The sequence below is a fragment of the Nannobrachium achirus genome, assembly GCF_963921795.1.
Source record: "Nannobrachium achirus genome assembly, chromosome: 14".
Taxonomy (NCBI): Eukaryota; Metazoa; Chordata; class Actinopteri; order Myctophiformes; family Myctophidae; genus Nannobrachium; species Nannobrachium achirus.
Genome location: NC_137821.1, coordinates 60581741 through 60604290, shown reverse-complemented (window position 1 = coordinate 60604290; position 22550 = coordinate 60581741). Strand labels below are relative to the sequence as shown.

Genomic DNA, 22550 nt, shown 5'->3' with positions numbered 1-22550 from the left:
GTTTGATCGGTTTCCGTATCCGGTCGGGGACCGAAAGCTGTGATCGGGTGTACACACGCCTGGTACATGATCCGTGCACAGATGGTGCGCGATGTGCGCGCACGTCCCCATGTTAAAAGGTAAGGACGCCACGGCAGTTAACCCCTTCAGTCGATGTTTAAAAGTTACATCATTGGGAATAACACTGGAAACCGGGTTAGGTTCTACAAGCTAAAATCCTGTACCATTGCACAGTGTTGATAGCTGGTAAATCTGTTCTTTTTGCGCATGTGATAACCTCCTCTACCAGTTAAATGTGCTGCTCCACAGATTTGCAGCATGTCTACTGGACACAGACACACCACAGTGCTTAGTCTGCTTTATATGTGCTTTTTACCATAGTCTGCTTTCATGTGCTGTACCAGCCGTGACTGTTTTGTCTCTCTATCAAACGATATCATGCTATTACGCGACTTCGCTCTCAATGAGTGCATGCGAGCGCACAAATCTATAATTGAAGCGGTGAAAGCCGCTTCCAAGGAGTGGCTTTGTCTGTCCCGTACATGTCCCGTGCCTGCAGAATTGAGGATTGTTCAAGCTTCACATGACAATTTGGCCCTCCAGACAAAATCATTCATTCATTCAGATATAGAAGATATAGATCTAGAACACAGAATGTATAGATCTATAACACAGATTTCATAGTTCTAGAACACAGAATAAAATTCAAACCTCGGTTCGAAGTGAAGTGGTGAATGTTTATTCTATGTGTTCTAGAGCTATGAAATCTGTGTTCTAGATCTATATATTCTGTGTTCTAGATCTATACTTTCTATGTGCTTCAGTTCTATATTTTTATGAATTCTGAATTCTGAATGATTTTATCTGGAGGGCCAAATTGTCATGTGAAGCTTGACCAATCCTCAATCCTGGACGCACGGGACACACATATTCTGGATGTACGGGACAGATAAAACCTGTTCATTCTGGACTGGACTGACCATATATGGACATGTACGGAACACACAAAGCCACTCCTTGGAAGCGGCTTTCACCGCTTAAAAAATCAAACCTCGGTTCGAAGTGAAGCGGTGAACTTTTATTCTATGTGTTCCAGAGTTATGAACTCTGGAACACATAGATACATTCTTTATTCTGAATGAATGAATGAATGAATGTTTTTATCTGGAGGGCCGAATTGTCATGTGAAGCTTGACCAATCTTCAAAGTATCCAATCATCAGACCGGGACACTACACACATATTCTGGACGTACGGGACAGATAAAACCTGTTCATTCTGGACTGAAATGACCATATATGGACATGAGGTGACACACATTTTGTTTTTGATAAAACCTGTTCATTCTGGACTGAAATGACCATATATGGACATGGGACACACATTTTGTTTTTGATAAAACCTGTTCATTCTGGACTGAAATGACCATATATGGACATGGGACACACAAAGCCACTCCTTGGAAGCGACTTTCACCGCTTCAAAAAATCACCGCTTCACTTCGAACCGAGGTTTGATTATATATATATATATATATATATATATATATATATATATATATATATATATATATATATAAATATATATATTTATTTTTTATTTATCAGTTCCAGCCATGATTGTACTGTGTACAAAAGATAGCAAGCGAAAATGAAACACCGGCCTGGTGATGGCCACAACGCATGCATGGATAGAAAGCCTTTGGCGCCATGGTGCCCGCTTTCATACTACTATTACAACAAACAAAGAATGATGGATGTCTGTCTGTCCGACAACAGAAAGACACCGAACCCTGGCTGGTTCACACCACACTGATACAAATACTGTTCAGGGGTCTGCTATGACAATGTGTGGCCCCCAACAAACCTACCACACCAGACCCCACGTGGCCCCCAACAAACCTACCACACCAGACCCCACGTGGCCCCCAACCACACCAGACCCCCACATGGCCCCCAACAAACCTACCACACCAGACCCCCACATGGCGCCCAACAAATTTACATTACAAACATACTGTATGGCCACAGCAGCGATGTTGCCACAGTGTTAAAGTCGTGTTTAACACTTTGGTGGCCATTGCTCTGATATACACAGCCTTCAAACCTAGTCTGTAAACCCCACAGACACGGTTAACCACACTAAATAGCCAATCTTCAAGCTCACAACACAGTGCGATGCGACACATTGTGAGCTTGTAGATCGGCTATTTTTGCTACTTGTGTGACTTTTGACGAATTACTGCATTATTTTACGAATAAACAGAAAAATAAGTAACATTTGGAGATACAAAGTTTCTGCACGACAGAAAACAATGAATGTTTTAATATGTTTAATTATGTCTGTTTCATTTGTGACAAGGTCAAGGCCTCAGCTCTCTGGCCCCTCCCCCAACAGAGGCAGGACTGTGTGGTCGTGGGTCAGCGCTCTCATCAATAAGTTCTCCACGGCTCAGGAGAGTTCAGGAGAACCAACGCTCTCCAGCTCTGACTCCTTCCCTAGGATCCATGGAGAGGCCTCTGTCCCCTTCAGAGGGTGAGTCAACATGGTCTACAACCAGTCTATACTGTCCCCTTCAGAGGGTTAGTCTGGTCTACAACCAGTCTATACTGTCCCCTTCAGAGGGTTAGTCTGGTCTACAACCAGTCTATACTGTTCCCTTCAGAGGGTGAGTCTGGTCTACAACCAGTCTATACTGTCCCCTTCAGAGGGTTAGTCTGGTCTACAACCAGTCTATACTGTTCCCTTCAGAGGGTGAGTCTGGTCTACAACCAGTATCTATACTGTCCCCTTCAGAGGGTGAGTCTGGTCTACAACCAGTCTATACTGTCCCCTTCAGAGGGTGAGTCTGGTCTACAACCAGTATCTATACTGTCCCCTTCAGAGGGTGAGTCTGGTCTACAACCACTATACTGTATACTGTCCCTTTCAGCGACTCAGTTATCACAGTGAGACTGGACTTCACTCAGTTATCACAGTTAGCCAGGGGGCAAAGGGAAGTGAACTACATTTGCCCTGTTGTAAAAGGTAAGCCACCAGAAACATTATCTATGACCCAGTAGGAAAACAACCTACATGGAATACCCCGTCAAATTGCTGCTGGAAATCCAATATGGCCGCCTCAATATTGGCCCATATCAGAAAATAGCGCTGGCTATTTTGGGTTAGAAATGTAAACTTGGTTTCTGTTTCATGGTTTCAGAGCATGAGAAACTCAATGGAATACTTATCTTTATGATTGGATGTATCTGGACCTTTACTTTGCATATTTCCAAGATCGGCGCCACCCAAAAAATGAGTTTTGACAGCTGACTGTTATGGCAAAAAGTCTGCTTTTTAAGCATTATGAACACATTTGGTCAGTTTGAGCTTTCATTTCTATGTTGTCAATATGGCTGCAGGAATAAATAATGTAGGGTATTACGTTTTCCCTCAGATTCTATTTAGAATTGTGGGGATGATTGCAGAGAAAAATCTGAGAAAACGCCCACAATGTGTCTTAAAGATGACATTTTAATAAACAAACTACAATACAAACACACCCAGCCTTGCCAACAATTTCAGCTTTAGGTCTATAACAATTAACATAGTGGTATTCATTCAAGTAACAGCACAAAAGATAGATTACTTAGAGTGAGGCGGAATTAGGGTGTCCTACAAAAGGTTCATTTTGACCTCTATGGTGATGTCTTGCCTACTTCTAAAACCAATGATGCCATGATACAATACGATTCACTGTCACTGTTGTCATGTGTTGCACTGATCCTGCTGCATCGTGTCTCTAGTCCCTGGCACCGGCATCCTAAGTAGCATGGAATTGCCTTCTTCACTCAGGAACAGTTTTATTTTCTGGCAGCCGTTGGTACAACTGCATGATATTGCCTTGTTCATTGACACAGGCCAGGCTGGCTGGATAGATGCAAGGGAAACTGCATTGCTTTCACCGAGAGACCATCCATACTCTCTGAAAACAAACAAACAAACAAAAAAGAATATCCGGCTTGGCAATGTGTGCACGTTTATCTTTTATGGTTGCTAGAGCAGCTCTTCTCAAGTGCAGGTCAAAGGCATTCTTTGTCAGGGCAGCAGCTTTAAGAGGGTTGATCTATTATTGAGGAACTTGTACACTCTAATCTTACTCAGGTAAAAATCCTCTGGGTTGTCAGATTTGGATACATATACAGAAATAATTGTGAGGTCTTGTGCCCAATTGATGATGTCATCTGAGAGAGAATCAGAAGAGTTTTCACCAAACCCCTCAAGTGCACTGAGATCGAGACACATGCTGGCCTTGAACCATGCCTTCTTGCCAGTGAAGAAGGTATAGCTATCTCTGCCACTTAAACTATGGATAAATGTGTAAGCCCCAGTGCTGATACCATTTGATGGACAGGAAGTTATGCATTTTGCTCTCACCCACAGCTCACCCACAGCTCTGGAACTGGAAGGCATCTGAGATGGGTTGCTGCATAGTAAACGCTTTAACGGTTTGATGTTTTCGGGTTCCAGTTAGGACTGACCCTAACATGATTGTGTCCAAATGGAACCGCAACCACTTTTTTTTTCTTTTTTTTTACATTTTATAGTCAACCTTACAGAGTGTTTTTAAATAACACATAAATAACCATATATACAACCCTATAGCCAGGGAATTGGCCTGTCACGATTCACTCAACTCACGATACGATTCGAATCACGATCCAAGGTTCACGATTCACGATGTCACGATTTTCTCAACACAAAATTATTTTCCAGAAAAATTACCCAAAAAAATCCACAATTCTTACAATCCCAGTATTTTCTTTTCTTTTAACAATACTGTTTTCTCTTATGCTCTTTTCAATACAGTAGAACTATCAAATGACAAAAAACAACAATTACATTTCAGTTCTTGTATTCTCTCCTGTATTTTTGAGATGTTCTCTTATTCTCTATACAGTAGCAAATAGCAAATGACGGAAAAGTGTAAACTTATCTATTCTTAAATGTCAAATCCTGTTCTTTTTTTTAAACAGTACTCTTACCCTCTTTTCAATACTGTATCAATTATCAAATAATGCCCTTTTCCTGTGGTACATAGCAAGCCTGTACTGTTAGCCAGCTCCTTTTAGAACATAATCCAATTAATTGGAAAAATAAGTCTCCAATCAGCCAAACAAGCTTTATTTGACAGCTGTGATCTGTGCATTTACCAGACATTTAAAACTGTGAGTAATTTTGACCCTAGGCTCTGTATGGTCTTTCCCTCAGAATAAAGGGATATATAGGGTTTAGGCTATGTCAATAGTAGTGTTAATAAAAGAAAGGGGTCCTATCACACAAAGATAAACCCCCACTAGTACTACTTCTTGCTTGTGTTGTGTGTAAATGAGAAGAGGAGGGGTTCACTGACCGTCTCTCTTTTCTCTCTCTCTCTGCGCGTGTGTGTGTGTGTGTGTGTCTGTGTCTGTGTGTGTGTGTGTGTGTGTGTGTGTGTGTGTGTGTGTGTGTGTGTGTGTGTGTGTGTGTGTGTGTGTGTGTGTGTGTGTGTGTGTGTGTGTATCAACTCGCGAGGCAATCTACAACTCTCTGCGCAGTTGTGTCAACTTGACCTACTTCAGAAGAAGTTATGACCGTCAATTAAGCAAGCAGTTGCAGGCGATCAGAGCCCTGCATGCGGGGCTTTGATCGGCTCTCCTCTCCTGCCAGACTGTTGGTCGAATCGCGATTCGTTTTTTAAAAGATCGATTTTAACCGGCCCCCAATTAAATCGATTTAAATCGATTTTTTCGTGAATCGTGACAGGCCTACCAGGGATAGATTACCCAACAAAAAACAACCTTCAACTCAAGAACCAAGAAAACACTCAAACACAGAAAATATCCATTCAATGCCACGTATTGAAATTACTCCCAGCCGACGTGCATGCATGATTTTCCTGTCCTCTCCTAAATCCTCCAATACTACCTCATAATTCACTGGTCCAACTTGGGCGACTATTCTCCACTGGCTCCCGATTGCTGCTCACACAAAACGCTGATGCTGGTATTCAAAGCAGCCAAATGGCACCTCATACCTCCAAAACCTGATCGACCCCTTCAACCCCTTCAACCCCACTCGTTCACTCAGATCAGCTAACACAGGGATGCTGACAGAACCCTCACTAAAAACCCCAGGACAATGATCAACTCATCCTAGACTCTTCGCCCTCCTGGCCCCCAAACAGTGGAATAAACTCGGCATACTCACTCCCTAGCTTCCGCCGTGGTCTGAAGACTCACCTCTTCAGACTCCACCTTTGCCCATAGCACTTACCATAGAACTTGCCTACCCTCAAATGACCATACACGTAATTTAGATAGCATTTTTATGTTTTTTTTTCTTTTTTTTTTTAAATGAATAGGTGCTTGATCTACCTGATCTTTCTTACATTACAATTTCTATGCATTCGATGTATTACCTTGCTATTACAAGTCTCTCTGGATTACGAGCATCTGCTAAACGCCTACATTTCAAATTTGAAATTGTGAGATACTTAGCCACGCCCCTAATGCCATTATTCTGATTATTGATATCTCATAACTTGCCATAACTTTTGAACAGTTTCTCTTGCAACTTTCTACCTTCAGTAATGAACTTGGACGTCCACACACAAAGTATTACACAAAACAATATGCACTTTAATTTATATTGTATAGTAAAAACAAAGCTATACATACACACAGCGTATCCTCCCTGTCCAATGTTTATCTATAGAGTATAAGTTACTATATGGGTAGTTGTGAATGAAGTACAATAAATCACTATGTGCTGTTCAATGTTTATCTATAGATTATATATCACTATGTGCTGTTCAATGTTTAACTGTAGATTATAAATCACTGTGTTGTTCAACATTTATCTTTAGAATATAAATCACTATGTGCTGTTCAATGATATCTATAGATTATAAATCACTATGTTCTGTTCAGTGGTGAAGCTGCACTATACAGACTGACTGACTGACTGTTGTTGTTGTTGTTGTTGTTGTTGCTGCAACGTCCAGGAGTTGAAACCTCCAAACATTTACTCTGTTATACTTTCATAATGAGATTTAACAATATAGAACTGACCTCTTTATTCACATAATACTTATTTAAACATTTGTATGATTCCAGAAGTCTTCACCACAGACCAGAGTCTCCGACAGTGAAGAGTGACCGGTCTAAAGATGAACCTCCTTCAGACACTGTTGAACCTGGACCTTCACCCAAACAGTATGTCAATCCTTCTATACAATATAAACAACAAAGTGATCTGCTAAGTAACATTTGTAAATTATTATAAAACAAGACATAGACTAACTAGAGGTGTGCATTGGCACTGCCCTCATGATTCGATTCGATTGTGATTAACCAGGTAACGATTCAATTTGATTATATGATGCATCGCGATGCATCACATTTTTCTATATTATTGCACAATATGGCTTCGCGATGCATCGCTGAATCGATTATTGTTGGCACCACTAAGACTAACTAAAGATATGTTGTAGAAAGATTCTGAACAGAACTGGTATCTGTTTTTTGTTGGCCAGTTGTGTGTGACTGAGATTGTTGCTGGCCACCATCTAAGATTAAATTACAAAAGTTTTAAAATATTTTAGCATTTCATCAAAACAACCATTCATTAACAGTCTCTGCCATGAATCAAAATTTACTGTTTTTCACTGCCAGACTTCTTGTACCTTTTAACGTGGGCGCGAGCGTGTCCATAATGCACGATCGTGCACGATGGTGTGCACCAGGCGTGTGCACACCGTTCACAGCTTTCAACCAAAAAAAAAAACGGATAAAAAAAAATATCCATCTATTGTAGAGGTTTAGCTGTGTTTACAACTAAAGCTAAGGTCCCATTTCATGGTGACACCTGTTCTGTTTCCGCTGGAAACGGAAATGGCCAGGGACCGGAAATGGGACCCGACGTACTTTTCCGGGGCAATTATTCTTGTAATTGTTTTATAGCGATTAAAGCATATTAAATTCTCGGTTTCCTCGGGCCTGGCGAAAGACAACAGCTTTTTCTCTGGATCCTCCGGTCTAGGCAGCAAATTAGTTAATGTGCAACTCGAAGCAGTGCTCTTCCGAGCACAGGTCTCCACCAGGTTGTGCGTGTACAACTGAAGGACTAATACAAAAATTGTTTCACGTAAGTTGACCTCCTGGTGGCGCTATAAAATGCAAATTAGAAAAATACACAATGCAGGGCAAAGGTAGTGGGAATGTGCGTGCACAATTTCACAGAAATAGCACGCTGCGTTCATGATTTGAGGCATTTTGTTCAAAACAGACCAATCCTGCAAACTTTGAAAGCCAATCTTAGCCAATCAGGATGGAATATGAAAAAACATCACATGACTAGAAATCACATGTACCGAGTTGCATGGAATTTGGATAAAAACTGAAGGAGTAATACAAATACATTTGTTTTACATAGTTGTCCTCCTGGTGGCGCTATAAAGGCAGATTTGAAAAAGGTTTTCTTTATTTTCTTTTTTTTTTTTTGCCTCTAGGGAGGCCTAGTGGGAATGTGCGTGCAACATTTCACCGAAATCGTATTCTGTGTTCATAATTGAAAGCATTTTCTTCAAAACGGAGCAACTTTGGAAGCCAATCTTGGCCAGATGGAATATTTAAAATCTGGTATGTTCGTTTTGTTTAATGACTAACAGAGATACTGTGTACTGAGTACAGTCCAAAAATGTGTTTTGCATAAATCCGCCTCCTGGTGGTACCATAAAAGGCCCTGTGAAAAATTCAGGGCAGAGGTTCTGCTCTGGCATCCAGGGAGTGTGCGTGCACAGTTTCGCTGCCATCTTGGCAATGGTGCCGGAGATTAGCTGTCCACAGACAGAAGGAGAGGACGGACGGACGGACGGACGGACGGACGGACGGACGGACGGACGGACACACACGGACGGACGGCAAACAGGGGGCAAACATAGTCTCCCCATGCCTTCTGCTGGTGGAGACAATAAGTGTTAAATAGTACTGTAATAATTACTATAAGATCTCCATGTTCTCTTCAACTCTTTATAAACAGAAAATTCATATTAAACAGAATATATCACTACATTTTACTAGTAGATATAATACTTTAAGCAAGTGACCTTTTTACTTTTGGAAAATAATATTGAAGAAACTGTTAACTGGTTAATGTGTGTAGTCTACTTTCACTTTAAATTAATAATTTTGCTTCCTCGGGTAGCGCTGGCAGGTATCAATACACTTTTAGACAGACGAGTTTGTGCCAGTGATGGTGATTAGATTTATTTCTTGATCTCCTCTTGTCTTGATTGTTTAGACATGACGTCATGGACCGCTATGCTCGATAACGGGCTCTACAGTCCTTTAGCTTATTGATACCGGGTCTCAATACATTTGTTATCGAGTTTGTACGGGTTGGGTTTCGAGCTCCATCCGATATTTCTTGACCCACTTCCCTGATCTCGCGGGAAAGTCATGAAAGGCTGCAAAGGACGATTGATCGGCGTCATACTTGTAGTGTTGCCAGTCTCCCGACGAAGACAAGAATATATTGCACTATAATAAAATGGCATAATCTGACATCTGACAAAGTTGTGTAGTTTCAACCTGGCTTAATGACCTGCTACAATGCCCTCTGCGTCACCGTCGGCCTGGCGGAGGTAATAAAATAAATGCGACACTATTCTTCCTCTCTTCCTACCAGGGTTGATCAGCAGGGAGCAGACTCTCCTGCACCCAGCTGTGCCTCCATGAAGAGTGATCAGCAAGGAGCAGACTCTCCTGCACCCAGCTGTGTCTCCATGAAGAGTGATCAGCAGAGAGCAGACTCTCCTGCACCCAGCTGTGTCTCCATGAAGAGTGATCAGCAGAGAGCAGACTCTCCTGAACCCAGCTGTGTCTCCATGAAGAGTGATCAGCAAGAAGCAGACTCTCCTGAACCCAGCTGTGTCTCCATGAAGAGTGATCAGCAGAGAGCAGACTCTCCTGCATCCAGCTGTGTCTCTATGAAGAGTGATCAGCAAGAAGCAGACTCTCCTGCATCCAGCTGTCTCTCCATGAAGAGTGAGCGATCTGGAGGAGGACTTGTGGACATCAGAGTTGGACAATCTACTGATCAGAGGTCAGAATGTAAAACACACTCACAACTAGAAAGAGTTCTGGGACATTGCAAGTGTGGTTGCACTGACACGCGTCACAATGAATCCTCTGGGAAATGAATTCCATCTTACATTATCCCTTTCATGTCCATATATGGATATCTCTGTATCTGTCCTAGTCTCTATTTGAGCAGTGCTAACCATTCCGCCCTTGTCCTTTTTATGCCCATATATGGAGATCCCCATCTGTAGAACAAGCCACACAGACATGGGATGTCTTCCTCCATATATGGGCAATCCCATATGAAGTCCTGTTAGATATGGGCTTAATATTGATGACATCAAGGATCTCCACATAAGGGCATGAAAGGGATTCTGTTAATGTGGTTCCCCTGACATCACACTCACAGTGATGTCAGAGCGTGATGTCAGAGCGTGATGTCAGAGCGTTAAACCCATAGACCGTAAAAAAAAACATACACAGACAGACGTCTGGAGACATGATGTGCCGTTTCTCATACTAAACTGCGACCTACGGTCGCAATGAAACTGCCCTGTTAGGGAAACCTGACTAACAACACATGATTTATTCATCAAACTCTACTGAGCCATGTCACGTTTATTCAGTTTTAACAGCTTTTATTCAGCGCACTGTCTGTAAACAACAACACACGGTTTCCGTCCATATTCACATCTGGATACCCAGCACCCCCTGCGCATGCGTATAGACCCACAGTGTGAGCCGTAATGTGTGCAATAGAGTAGCAGTGTAAGTTAACAATCAATATCAATAGCCTTTATTAATATTTCTTCTGTCTTACCAGCATTGATGGATCTGACATCTGCGTTTAATGTGTCCAGTGTCCACATCGTGGCCTTTACCGGCTTTCTATCTTCGTCGTAGCGCCACCGTTGTAGCGCCACCATTAGGCTGTTGTAACCAAGTCTCATAGCAATCAGACGCTGCATTCATGATTTGTGGCATTTTGGGCAAAACGGGCCCCTCCCACAAACTTTGAAAGCCAAACGTTGCCAATCAGAAGGGACCAAGCCCCCAGAACCCAGGGCTAGATTTGAAGCAACGGCTACGTGCTAGCATGTAGCTAATCCAGGTGCATTCTGGGGGTTTGGCCCCACTACTCCTGTGAGCGGATAGGCGGAGAGCAGCGTGACGTCATTTGTGGTCTCGAAATAGAGACCACTTTCCCCCAGAATGCACCTGGATTAGCTACATGCTAGCACGTAGCCGTTGCTTCAAAACGCCACTGAGCACTTGCATTGAAATGATAGTGGGGGCGGGGCTCATCCGCTCTCTATTTTATATATACTCTATGGAAGGGACTGTGAAAGAGCTGACAGATTGATTATGATCACGTGACCACAGAGTTGAAACTATGTGCATGAGCCCCGCCCCCACACAGAGGAACACGGATCTGCGTCAGACCCCAGACCTGCACGAACATCATAACTTTATGTGATGGTGTATGTTTAAAAAGAACAGATCTACAAGCTAACATCATGTACCATTTCACAGTGTTTATAGCTTGTAAATCTGCTGGACACGGACACACCACAGTGCAGACTCATAGACCCATACAGTGAAGACACACCACAGTACAGACTCATAGACCCATACAGTGTAGACACACCACAGTACAGACTCATAGACCCATACAGTGTAGACACACCACAGTACAGACTCATAGACCCATACAGTGAAGACACACCACAGTACAGACTCATAGACCCATACAGTGAAGACACACCACAGTACAGACTCATAGACCCATACAGTGAAGACACACCACAGTACAGACTCATAGACCCATACAGTGAAGACACACCACAGTACAGACTCATAGACCCATACAGTGTAGACACACCACAGTACAGACTCATAGACCCATACAGTGAAGAGAGACACCACAGTACAGACTCATAGACCCATACAGTGTAGACACACCACAGTATAGACTCATAGACCCATACAGTGCAGAGACACACCACAGTACAGACACACACCACAGTACAGACTCATAGACCCATACAGTGAAGAGACACACCACAGTACAGACTCATAGACCCATACAGTGAAGAGAGACACCACAGTACAGACTCATAGACCCATACAGTGAAGACACACCACAGTACAGACTCATAGACCCATACAGTGAAGACACACCACAGTACAGACTCATAGACCCATACAGTGAAGAGACACACCACAGTGCAGACGCATAGACCCATACAGTGTAGACACACCACAGTACAGACTCATAGACCCATACAGTGAAGAGACACACCACAGTGCAGACGCATAGACCCATACAGTGAAGAGACACACCACAGTACAGACGCATAGACCCATACAGTGAAGAGAGCACTTTTATCTTGGTCATGAACAAAATCTAATCACTCTCATTTTAACGAGTAATGCAGTATTATTTAGAAGTTTAATAATATTAATAGGTTTTGGCAGAGTAATAATTTACACTACTCGTTACTGGGTAAAGTAATAATATTACAGTGATATATCAAGTAACTTGTTGCTGCCCAACACTGCACATACATCATATAAGTGTATGATATTCTAACCCAACACTGCACATAAATCATATAAGTGTATGATATTCTAACCCAACACTGCACATACATCATATAAATGTATGATATTCTAACCCAACACTTCACATACATCATATAAGTGTATGATATTCTAACCCAACACTGCACATAGATCATATAAGTGTATATTCTAACCCAACACTTCACATACATCATATAAGTGTATGATATTCTAACCCAACACTGCACATACATCATATAAGTATGATGCAGTATGATCATATAGTCATATCTCCTTCTCGTCCACAGAGAGAGGACTTGTGTTCTGATCCCACCTGGACTGAAGACGTCCTGTCAAACCACAAGTGGACAAAGTAAGACTGGACACAGTTTGTAATCATTATTATTATTGTGGGCTCGTCTGAAAGACGAGATCAGTATGTTAAACCAAAACTTTATAGGTCAAGTTTATTCTCCTAAAAAAATGACGACAGTACAAAAGCAGGGCCTTAAAGGTGATACACCATGAAATTTCACTTTTCCTATTTTAAAACCTTTTTAGGGGTCCCACTAGCACCTTCTATCCTCACAAAGTCCCATTTCTGACCGTTGTGTCTTTCTCTGGTTTTGGGAAGGTGAAGGTTAAAAGCATCCCACGGGTTCTCAAAACAGGCTATCCAGATTTGCTGCCGTTTGTGACGTCATAAACGGCCGTTTTTGGTGCAGTTCAGGCCAAAGGTGGTACTGGAGCTGAAAGTGCTCTGAGAGCCATTCAAAAATGAGGGGCTCTCTATTCAGGAGTGGTTATTTAGCCTCAAACCTTTTGAAAAAGGTTTTTGGGACATAAACAATATGACATAAATACTTTTTAAATGCATGGTGTATCACCTTTAAGCCAATGAAGGAGTAGCGTTCTTGATGACATCACCACCAACAAGTGCGACCTGATATGAATAATAACAACACCCACATGAAATCTTATAGTATGTTCTCCTAAATCTTTATATAGTAAAGATTTGTGGGCTTGCTGAAAGTGTATGTTCTCACAGGCCAGTATGTTCACCCACATCTTTGGTTATTCTCCTCAAAAAACTTCAGAAAGTACAAAGGCAGGACCTTTAGCCAATGAGGGATCAGCGAGCCCACACTGTTTCGTAGGAACAGTATTTCTAGTTTTTACTGCCATGCATAAAGGACAGAAGACATAGTCTGGAGGGCATTTCATTATTAATGTTCATACACAGCTGTAAGAATGTAAAGTTATGAATGAAGCTGAATGTTTAAAATGTCTTCATTGTCTTCTCATAGCAGGTGTCAGTCCACAGGAGGATTTAAAGGTTTATAAGGTCGGTTTGAACCGTCTTGATCGTGTGACATACGTCACTGAAGTGCCCTCCCTCAGCAGCATCTTCACAGAGCTCCACATCTCAGTGGGAGAGAGTGAAGGGGTTAATACCCAACATGAGGTCTGGCAGCTTGAGAGAGCTTCCAAGAAGAAGACCCTCCTTGACCAACCAATCAAATGCTCTGACATCTTTAAGCCCCTCCTCCTTGGCAGAGACAAACCCATCAGAAGAGTTCTGACCAAGGGCATCGCTGGCATTGGAAAAACATTCTCTGTGCGTAAGTTGACTTTGGACTGGGCAAGGAGTTTGGAAAACCAAGATGTCATTCTCCTGGTTCCTTTCTCATTCCGGGAGCTGAACCTGGTCAGAGATGAGCAGCACAGTCTTCTCTCACTGATCCATCGTTTCCACCCAGAATTAAAGAACGTCACAGCTGAGCAGCTTGCTGTCTGGAAGGTTGGCCTCATCTTTGATGGTCTGGATGAAAGCAGGTTTTCGCTGAAATTCGAGAACATTCGCTTTGGTTCTCATGTCTTCCAAGAGAATGACATTGTTTCTGATGTCACAGTGACATCATCAGTAGATTTGCTGTTGACAAACCTCATCGAGGGGAATCTGCTCCCTAACGCCCTCCTCTGGATAACCACCAGACCTGCAGCAGCCAATCAGATCCCTGCTGATCGTATTGACCTGGTGACAGAAGTACGAGGCTTCACGGACCCCCAGAAGGAGGAGTTCTTCAGGAAGAAGTTCAGTGATGAGAAGCTGGCCAGCAAAATCATCTCACACATGAAGACATCAAGGAGCCTCCACATCATGTGTCACATCCCAGTCTTCTGTTCAATCACCGCTACCGTTCTGGAGGACATGTTGAAGACAGACGAGAAAAAACAGCTGCCCAAGACCCAGACTGCGATGTACAGCCACTTCCTGTCGGTCCAGACAAAGAGGAAGTGGAAGAAGTATGATGACAGACATGATGTGAATCAACAGCAGCTCATGGAGAAGGACAGGGAGGTTCTTCTGAAGCTGGGCAGGCTGGCGTTTGAACATCTGGAGAAAGGCAGCGTCATGTTCTACCAAGAAGACCTGGAAGAGTGTGGCCTCGATGCGAAAGACGCCTCGCTGTACTCAGGACTGTGCACAGAGATCTTCAAGAGAGAGAGTGTGAGCTTCCAGAGAACAGTCTACAGCTTTGTTCATCTGAGCATCCAGGAGTTTCTGGCTGCAGTCTACCTGTTGCACTGTTTCACACAGAAGAACAAGAAGGTACTGAGGGCATTCGGGGTAGTCTGGTACCGTGGCTTGAAAGGCTTCCTGTACAGTGTCATGGAAATATCCCAGGAGAGTAAAAATGGCCACCTGGACCTCTTTGTCCGCTTCCTTCATGGCCTCTTACTGGAGTCCAACCAGAGTCTGTTAGGCGGCCTGCTGGGTCAGACAGAGAACAGTCCAGAGACCATCCAGAGAGTCATCGACAATCTGAAGAAGATGACCACTAAAAATCACTCTCCTGAGAGAATGATCAACATCTTCCACTGTTTGATGGAGATGAACGACCACTCAGTACTTCAGGAGATCCAACAGTACCTGAAGTCAGGGGACAGATCAAAGACCACACTGTCTCCATCCCAGTGTTCAGCTCTGGCCTTCATGCTGCAGATGTCAGAGGAGGTTCAGGATGAGTTCAACCTGGACACATACAACACATCAGAGGAGGGGCGACGGAGACTCATCCCAGCTGTGAGGAACTGCAGAAAGGCTCGGTTAGTATTCATGTGAATATAAAACATACTAGAATAGAGTCAGTCTACCACTTCAAACCACTACACTGTAACTAGAAATGAAGGTTAACATAAAACATTGGTTTTCAAAGTGGGTCTGGGGTCCAGTTCTAGGGGGTCCCCAGCTAAATAAGGAATGGTTGAACACTTTCATTAGTGTGGTTTCCAAACAGGGCAACGCTTTATTTATTCTAGATAAACTTTATTCTAGACAAACTATTTGAACAGGTTTCTACCTTGAATCAAATGTAATTGGAAATTGGTTGAAATACATCTGGATTTGGGAGTGGTGTTAGCTGGAGTATTGGTTGAGCTTCACATGACAGTTAGCTTGCTGTAGAATATATCTTTCACGTCAGCAACCACACTTGCAATTTCCAATTGCATCTTTCTAGTTTAATTTTATACTGTAGGTATTTGGAAATAGTCGATCTACAAGCTCATACCGTGTCGCGGCACGTTGTGAGCTTTCCGATCGGCTATTTAAAATTTTCAATTTATATATTACTTTAAATCCTGTATGGGTCTTTTGATTGATGGACTATTTTATTAGACAAAATTGTTGTGCAGCACAAGTACAGTCAACAAGAATTTTCAGGGCCGTTTTTAAGGAAGCCAGTGAACTACATGTTTTCAAATTGTGACTGGTGGTGTTGTGTTTATGTATGTAAAAAAGAAAAAAAAAATGTGTAAAAAATCTGCTATTTAACCCAACTGGACCAGCACTCTCACTAGTTTGGCCATATGGTGGCGCTCTACCTTAAAACATTTCTAACTAGATATAAGATCTCTTAGTTGACTTCATTGACAGTGAATGTGGTCTAATCTGTTTGATTTTGCATTTAATCTTTACAGACTTACTGGCTGTGGCAGACTCAAAAAGACAGACTGTGAAGTTGTGGCTTCAGCTCTCAGCTCTAATCCTTCACATCTAACAGAACTGGACCTCAGTGGGACCAGACTGGACCTTTCATCCGTGGAGCTGATCTTTGCTGGACTAAAGAGTCCACATTGTAAACTGCAGGTCCTAAGGTCAGACTAATTTACCACCATTATTTGTATTAGTTTAGTTTTACTATTTATTATGTGATTATAACATGAATACTGTGGTGAGACTTTATTTGAAGAGTGTGAATAAGGTTGACATCATGGTAACCCACACTGACTAGAATAATGATAAGGTACAGCAGGGGTTGGCAATAATTTCTGGCCCCTCTAATTATTTTGAGAATTATTTTTTTATTTTTTTCACAAACGTTGCAAAGTATCAAACAGGTGTTTAATTCGAAACCCTTGTGTTCAACGGGACTCGGGAGCCGGAGGCAGGCAATGCAGAGATGAGACGTTCGCGAACAAATCAGCTCTTTTGAACGGCTCTTTTAGGGCGGATTCACACTGCGGTCTCTGGACCGTTCTCGAGGCTACTTGGCAAATGTTTTAACAGTGTGAAGCCTGCGGTTTTCCTCAGAAACGGATCAACGCAACCAGCCTCGAAACCACCTCAAGAGGTAGTCTCGAGGCTGCTTGATGCGACCTTGTGAACGGTGAGCTGCAGTGTGAAGCAACCGTCCTCAAAAACGGTAGTGATGTTGAGCGTGACCTCACATAATGTCGACGAGTCAGGCGTCGCCACAAATAAACACTGGGTAACAGTTGTCGACATGGCCATGGGATCAGTGACTTCTCTCACAGAGAGATTGCTTGCTTGTAGGGCTGTCTTCTAAAATTCGTTTTTTATATCACCAGTTAGCCTACTACTGCGGTGCGCTGGACTGGTGTCATGTACTTCCAATTGAGAGAAGTAGCAATTGGCGAACAGTTATTTATTGTCTCGCACCAGCGCACTGAGCGCAGGGGTGAAAGTGAGACGGAACGGCCAGAACCGCCGCTCCATTAAAACATTCGGAACACGGGACTGTAATCATCATGTGTATAATCCGAGAGGACCCGTTACGTACTGTGTGTGTGACGTGTGTGTACTTACATCAGTTTAGGCTGACCTAGGATCAGATTCAGGTCCGTTATTAGCCGCGAGGCAGCGACATTCTATAGTTTTCAAAGTGTGTCTGGGGTCCAGTTCTAGGGGGTCCCCAGCTAAATAAGGAATGGTTGAACACTTTCATTAGTGTGGTTTCCAAACAGGGCAACACTTTATTTATTCTAGATAAACGTTATTCTAGACAAACTATTTGAACAGGTTTCTACCTTGAATCAAATGCAATTGGAAATTGGTTGAAATACATCTGGATTTGGGAGTTGTGTTAGCTGGAGTATTGGTTGAGCTTCACATGACAGTTAGCTTGCTGTAGAATATATCTGTCACATCAGCAACCACACTTGCAATTTCCAATTGCATCTTTCTAGTTTAATTTTATACTGTAGGTATTTGGAAATAGTCGATCTACAAGCTCATACCGTGTCGCGGCACGTTGTGAGCTTTCCGATCGGCTATTTAAAATGTTCAATTTATATATTACTTTAAATCCTGTATGGGTCTTTTGATTGATTGACTATTTTATTAGACAAAATTGTAGTGCAGCACAAGTACAGTCAAAACACATAGGGCTCTATTTTGATTGTCTTAAGTAACAGCTCTTATGCCTTAAAGGAGTCATCCAGACCAAAACACATATAGGGTTAAATCTGTATTTTATCATACCCCTTTATACCTGCTTTATTCCATTTTTTTCATAGCTGCCCCTGTTGCTAGATTTCGGCTGCCCCTGTTGCTAGATTTCGCGGGCCCTCTCATAACTAACAGAGTAGATAGACTTTATACTAGTGCGGTTATTTCTTCAGCTTCAAAGTTATAATTTTTTTATTGGATTGTGTTTACACAACGTCCTGAGACCAACCAAACCGCTGTTTTGACCTCTCAGGCACCCTTACTTGTCAAACCGACCCCTCCCTCTCCTCCCTTTCTAGCCTCTCCTCTCCCTGCTCTGGTGCAGAGCAGAAGCCGTTTGATTTTTTTATTTCTTGGACCATATGGCTTGATGTATGGCCTCTTTTTACAGATGCCATCTCCCCACCATTTTGCCACTGCTTCCTGGCTTTTATAATCTGCAGGAGCACAACCCTGTGATTTGATAAGGAGGAGGTCTTCAATTGTGGATGTGTGCAGACTTAGGCGCCAGTCTCCCTGCATTCTCTTCATAATTGAGAACTGTCGCTCTACCTGAGAGGTGGAAACAGGGAACACTAAGACAATTCTAATAAGGTGTAGCAGGTTGGGATATGTGTTTCCCTTCTCATTGAGAAACTTTGACCATAACTGGAGGAAAGTCTGGTTCTTGTGGTGGCGTACTATGTTAACTTTAGCTCTATACCACTCTCTGTGAATCTCTGCCACATTACAACCATTTTTTGTGAGAAGAGGCTCAAAGTGCTTGCATAAGTGATGCACTTCTTCCTCACCAAACTCCTCCAAGAGCCCTTCTTCTGTTGGGAAATTCACAGGATCAAACCCCTCTGCTGCAAACAGCACAGGATCAGTGGAGAAAGTGGAAAATCTCTTGCCAATGCAGGCAATGATTTTGTCCACAGTCTCTTTCCTACAGCGACAGAAGGCCTCTGCTGTTACATTGGAGTTTTTGATTGTGACACCATTGTATTTAAAATCCTCCGTGGCACTGGTGAAGAATTCAAGGACTGGGCGGAGATAGGGTCCTGGCTTCTTAGTTTGCTTTCGCAGTGCAGCCTGGGAAGCAACACCAATCCAAAGCAAAGGTAAAAAGAGGTAGAAGACACCTCCAAACAGTCAGTGCAAGTTCTCTCACTGTTATCTCGTCATAACACCGATAGTAATACTTAATGTAAAATGTAAATACTTGAATACTAACCAGTAAGACTCCCTAATCGGGAGATAAGCGACCGTCAGGTGACATGTATACACAAAGAGGGCTGTAAGTGGCATTGGTTCCTGAGTGTAGGGGGACGTGTAGACATAGTGTGTACCGATTTGTGTGATTTTAGGGCAAAATCTGTAGGAGCAGTGTCCAAAAATGTGTTTTGCAAGAATCGGCCTCATGGTGGCGCTAGAAGAGGGCCATGTGAGAAATGAGGGGTGGGGTCTCCGCGTTGCCTTGGCGGACGAATAGGTACCGGCCCCGGCTCTCCCGGACGCTCCTAGCCCGAGTTACGGCATTTTATGTGAGCTGCAGTGGAGGGGGTCCTCCACTGGGGGCGCCACCACTTTTGCATCCGTTCTGGAGCACCAGGAGTCGGTGGTCCCCGGGAATTCCCCGTGAGCAGCCCCGTTGGGGTGGTCATTTGGTCATTTTTGCACATTTGGTCATTTTTTACATCTGGGGGTCCCCCAGGGACCCTGGAGCTCCGGGGGTTGTAGTTGTAGTTTGGCAGGCAAGGAGCGTGTGTGCAAAATTTGGCATGGATCGGGGCAACGGTTGCGGAGATATGAGCAGGGCAATAGTGTGACATGTGAGGTGTGACAGACAGACTGACGGAGGGACTGACTGACTGACTGACTGACTGACTTACAGTTTGTGGAGGTTTTGATAGTAAGTGCGACCTGACGGTCGCAATTATTCACCTTGTTCCCTGGGAGCGAGCTGGTTTCACAACATGCTCCTTAAGTTCCTTTCCGATGGCCTTCAACTCCCTCCATTTTTTGGGGGAACGACGGTAGAGAGAGTACAGTCTTGCCAAGAGGTCATCAATCTTAGTAAAAGACAGAATAAAGGCATTTATTACACTGCATTACACATGTACATTTTGATTATATATTTTCCAGATATAGTAGGTAAAAAATAATACATTACCTGTTCAAAGTATGTGCCCTTGAAGGCTTCCTTCAGGCACAGCTCCAGTCTGTGGGCAACACAAGGCACTTTCAGCATCCATGGCACAGATTCCTGGAGTTTGGTAAGGACACCATTTGTCTTTCCAAAGTTGACGGCTGCTCCATCAGCTGCTGTTGCAGTCAAGCAGCCACTTAGATCCAGGTGGTTCTCTCCACACTTCTGCATTATGGCCCCAAAGATCCCATCAGTGTCACAGGTCGTTGGCTCTGCAATACTTAAAAAACAGCAAATGGAGCACAAAGATAGACAATGAAAATTTGTTTTTAATACATCCATGCCTTTTATACTGTCACTAACCAAATAAAGCAAAAACTAATGTGGAGAAAAGAACATTCAGCAAAGACTACAATCCCCATTTACACTGGCAGCCAAATCCAGCCTGAATCAGATCTGTGTCACATCCAGATTGGAATCTGATTTGTTTCATGTGACCATTTAAAGTTTCTAATCTGGATGTGGCACAGATCTGATTCAGGCTGGATTTGGCTGCCACTGTAAATGGCAGCTTTATGCTTATAACTTCTTTGTCTGAAGCTCCTTTGTCTGTGCTTCCATCGAAAAGCAAAGAGCAGTAGAAAGGCTCACATTTTCTTATGACTTGAAGCTCATCTCTTATGCTTTCAGCAATATAGTGGATGAACACACGGCAGGATTTAGAATTATGGTAGGTGAGCCCCAGCTCCACCCCATGTTTTCGCTCCACTGACACATGAGTCTTGTACATATTAAACGGTTGCTCAGAGTACGCAACCATGTAAGCTATGTCAAATAATTTGCACATCTTCGTCTCTGTCCTCTCGTGAAGCTTCTGGAGCTGTGAAACTGTATTACTTGGAGTTGTGTTTGCTTGGTTGCATGCTGTCATGTGAGCTTTTGAATCATTATGTGTTTTAGCTGTGTCTTTTTTAATGTTTGTCGTTCCAGTTAAGTATGAATCCGAGCAAATTTGAAGATGTGGCTTTTTTTTTGTTTTCTCTTTATAGTATTTTCTACACATGGAACACCACAGCTTAGTAACATATCCTTCATTGTCCTTATCAAAGAGCAGCCAATCATATCCCCACGACACAGTTGTGGCAGTTGTCTTTCTTGGCTGTCTTACATTGTCTGCTCCAGCATGTTTGCCTCCATTCTTAGCTCTGTGTCTTTGTCTTACATTACCTCCTCTGGCATGTTCTCCTTCACTCTCATCTCTGTGTCTCTCATTGTCATCATGTTCTCCTTCACTCTCATCTCTGTGTCTCTCATTGTCTTCATGTTCTCCTTCACTCTCATCTCTGTGTCTCTCATTGTCTTCATGTTCTCCTTCACTCTCATCTCTGTGTCTCTCATTGTCTTCATGTTCTCCTTCACTCTCATCTCTGTGTCTCTCATTGTCTTCATGTTCTCCTCCACTCTCATCTCTGTGTCTCTCATTGTCTTCATGTTCTCCTTCACTCTCATCTCTGTGACTCTCATTGTCTTCATGTTCTCCTTCACTCTCATCTCTATGTCTCTCATCGTCTTCATTTTCTCCTCTCTCATCTCTGTCGCCTTGTCTTAAATTGCCTGTTCTGTCATGTTCTCCAGTCTCATCTCTGTCCCTTTGTCTTACTTTGTCTCCTCCTTCATATGGTTCTGGTTCATTTTCTCTTCTAGCTTGTTCTCTCTCATCTCTGCCTCTTAGGCTTACATGTTCTCCTGCTGCCTGGTCTCCTCTTTCATATCTGTGGCTTTCTTCATTTTCACCTCCATCCTCTCCATGTAGAAATAATACTTCTTGTTCACCTGTGTCTGTTCTTTGGTTCTTCTGTGTCTTTCTGGTCTGCCTTACTCTGGCTGGAAAATATTGACACAATACATACAAAACAACTGGGTAAAGAGAGCTAATAGCAAATCAGTGGTGGAAAAAGTATTCACATGTTTTACTTAAGTGAAAATATCAATACTGC

General features: G+C 42.9%; 1 protein-coding gene across 1 annotated transcript; it reads left to right on the top strand.

Moving 5' to 3' along the window:
* Positions 1 to 1845: 1845 nt before the first annotated feature.
* Positions 1846 to 17324, top strand: LOC308298169 (protein NLRC3-like; the record flags this gene model as incomplete). Its single annotated transcript, XM_080741725.1, has 8 exons — positions 1846 to 2045; positions 2361 to 2534; positions 9708 to 9798; positions 9862 to 10101; positions 12976 to 13040; positions 14069 to 15778; positions 16652 to 16820; positions 17265 to 17324. 8 exons carry the CDS (start codon positions 1846 to 1848, stop codon positions 17322 to 17324), a joined length of 2709 nt encoding a protein of 902 aa, XP_080597851.1.
* Between the last annotated feature and the right edge of the window lie 5226 nt (positions 17325 to 22550).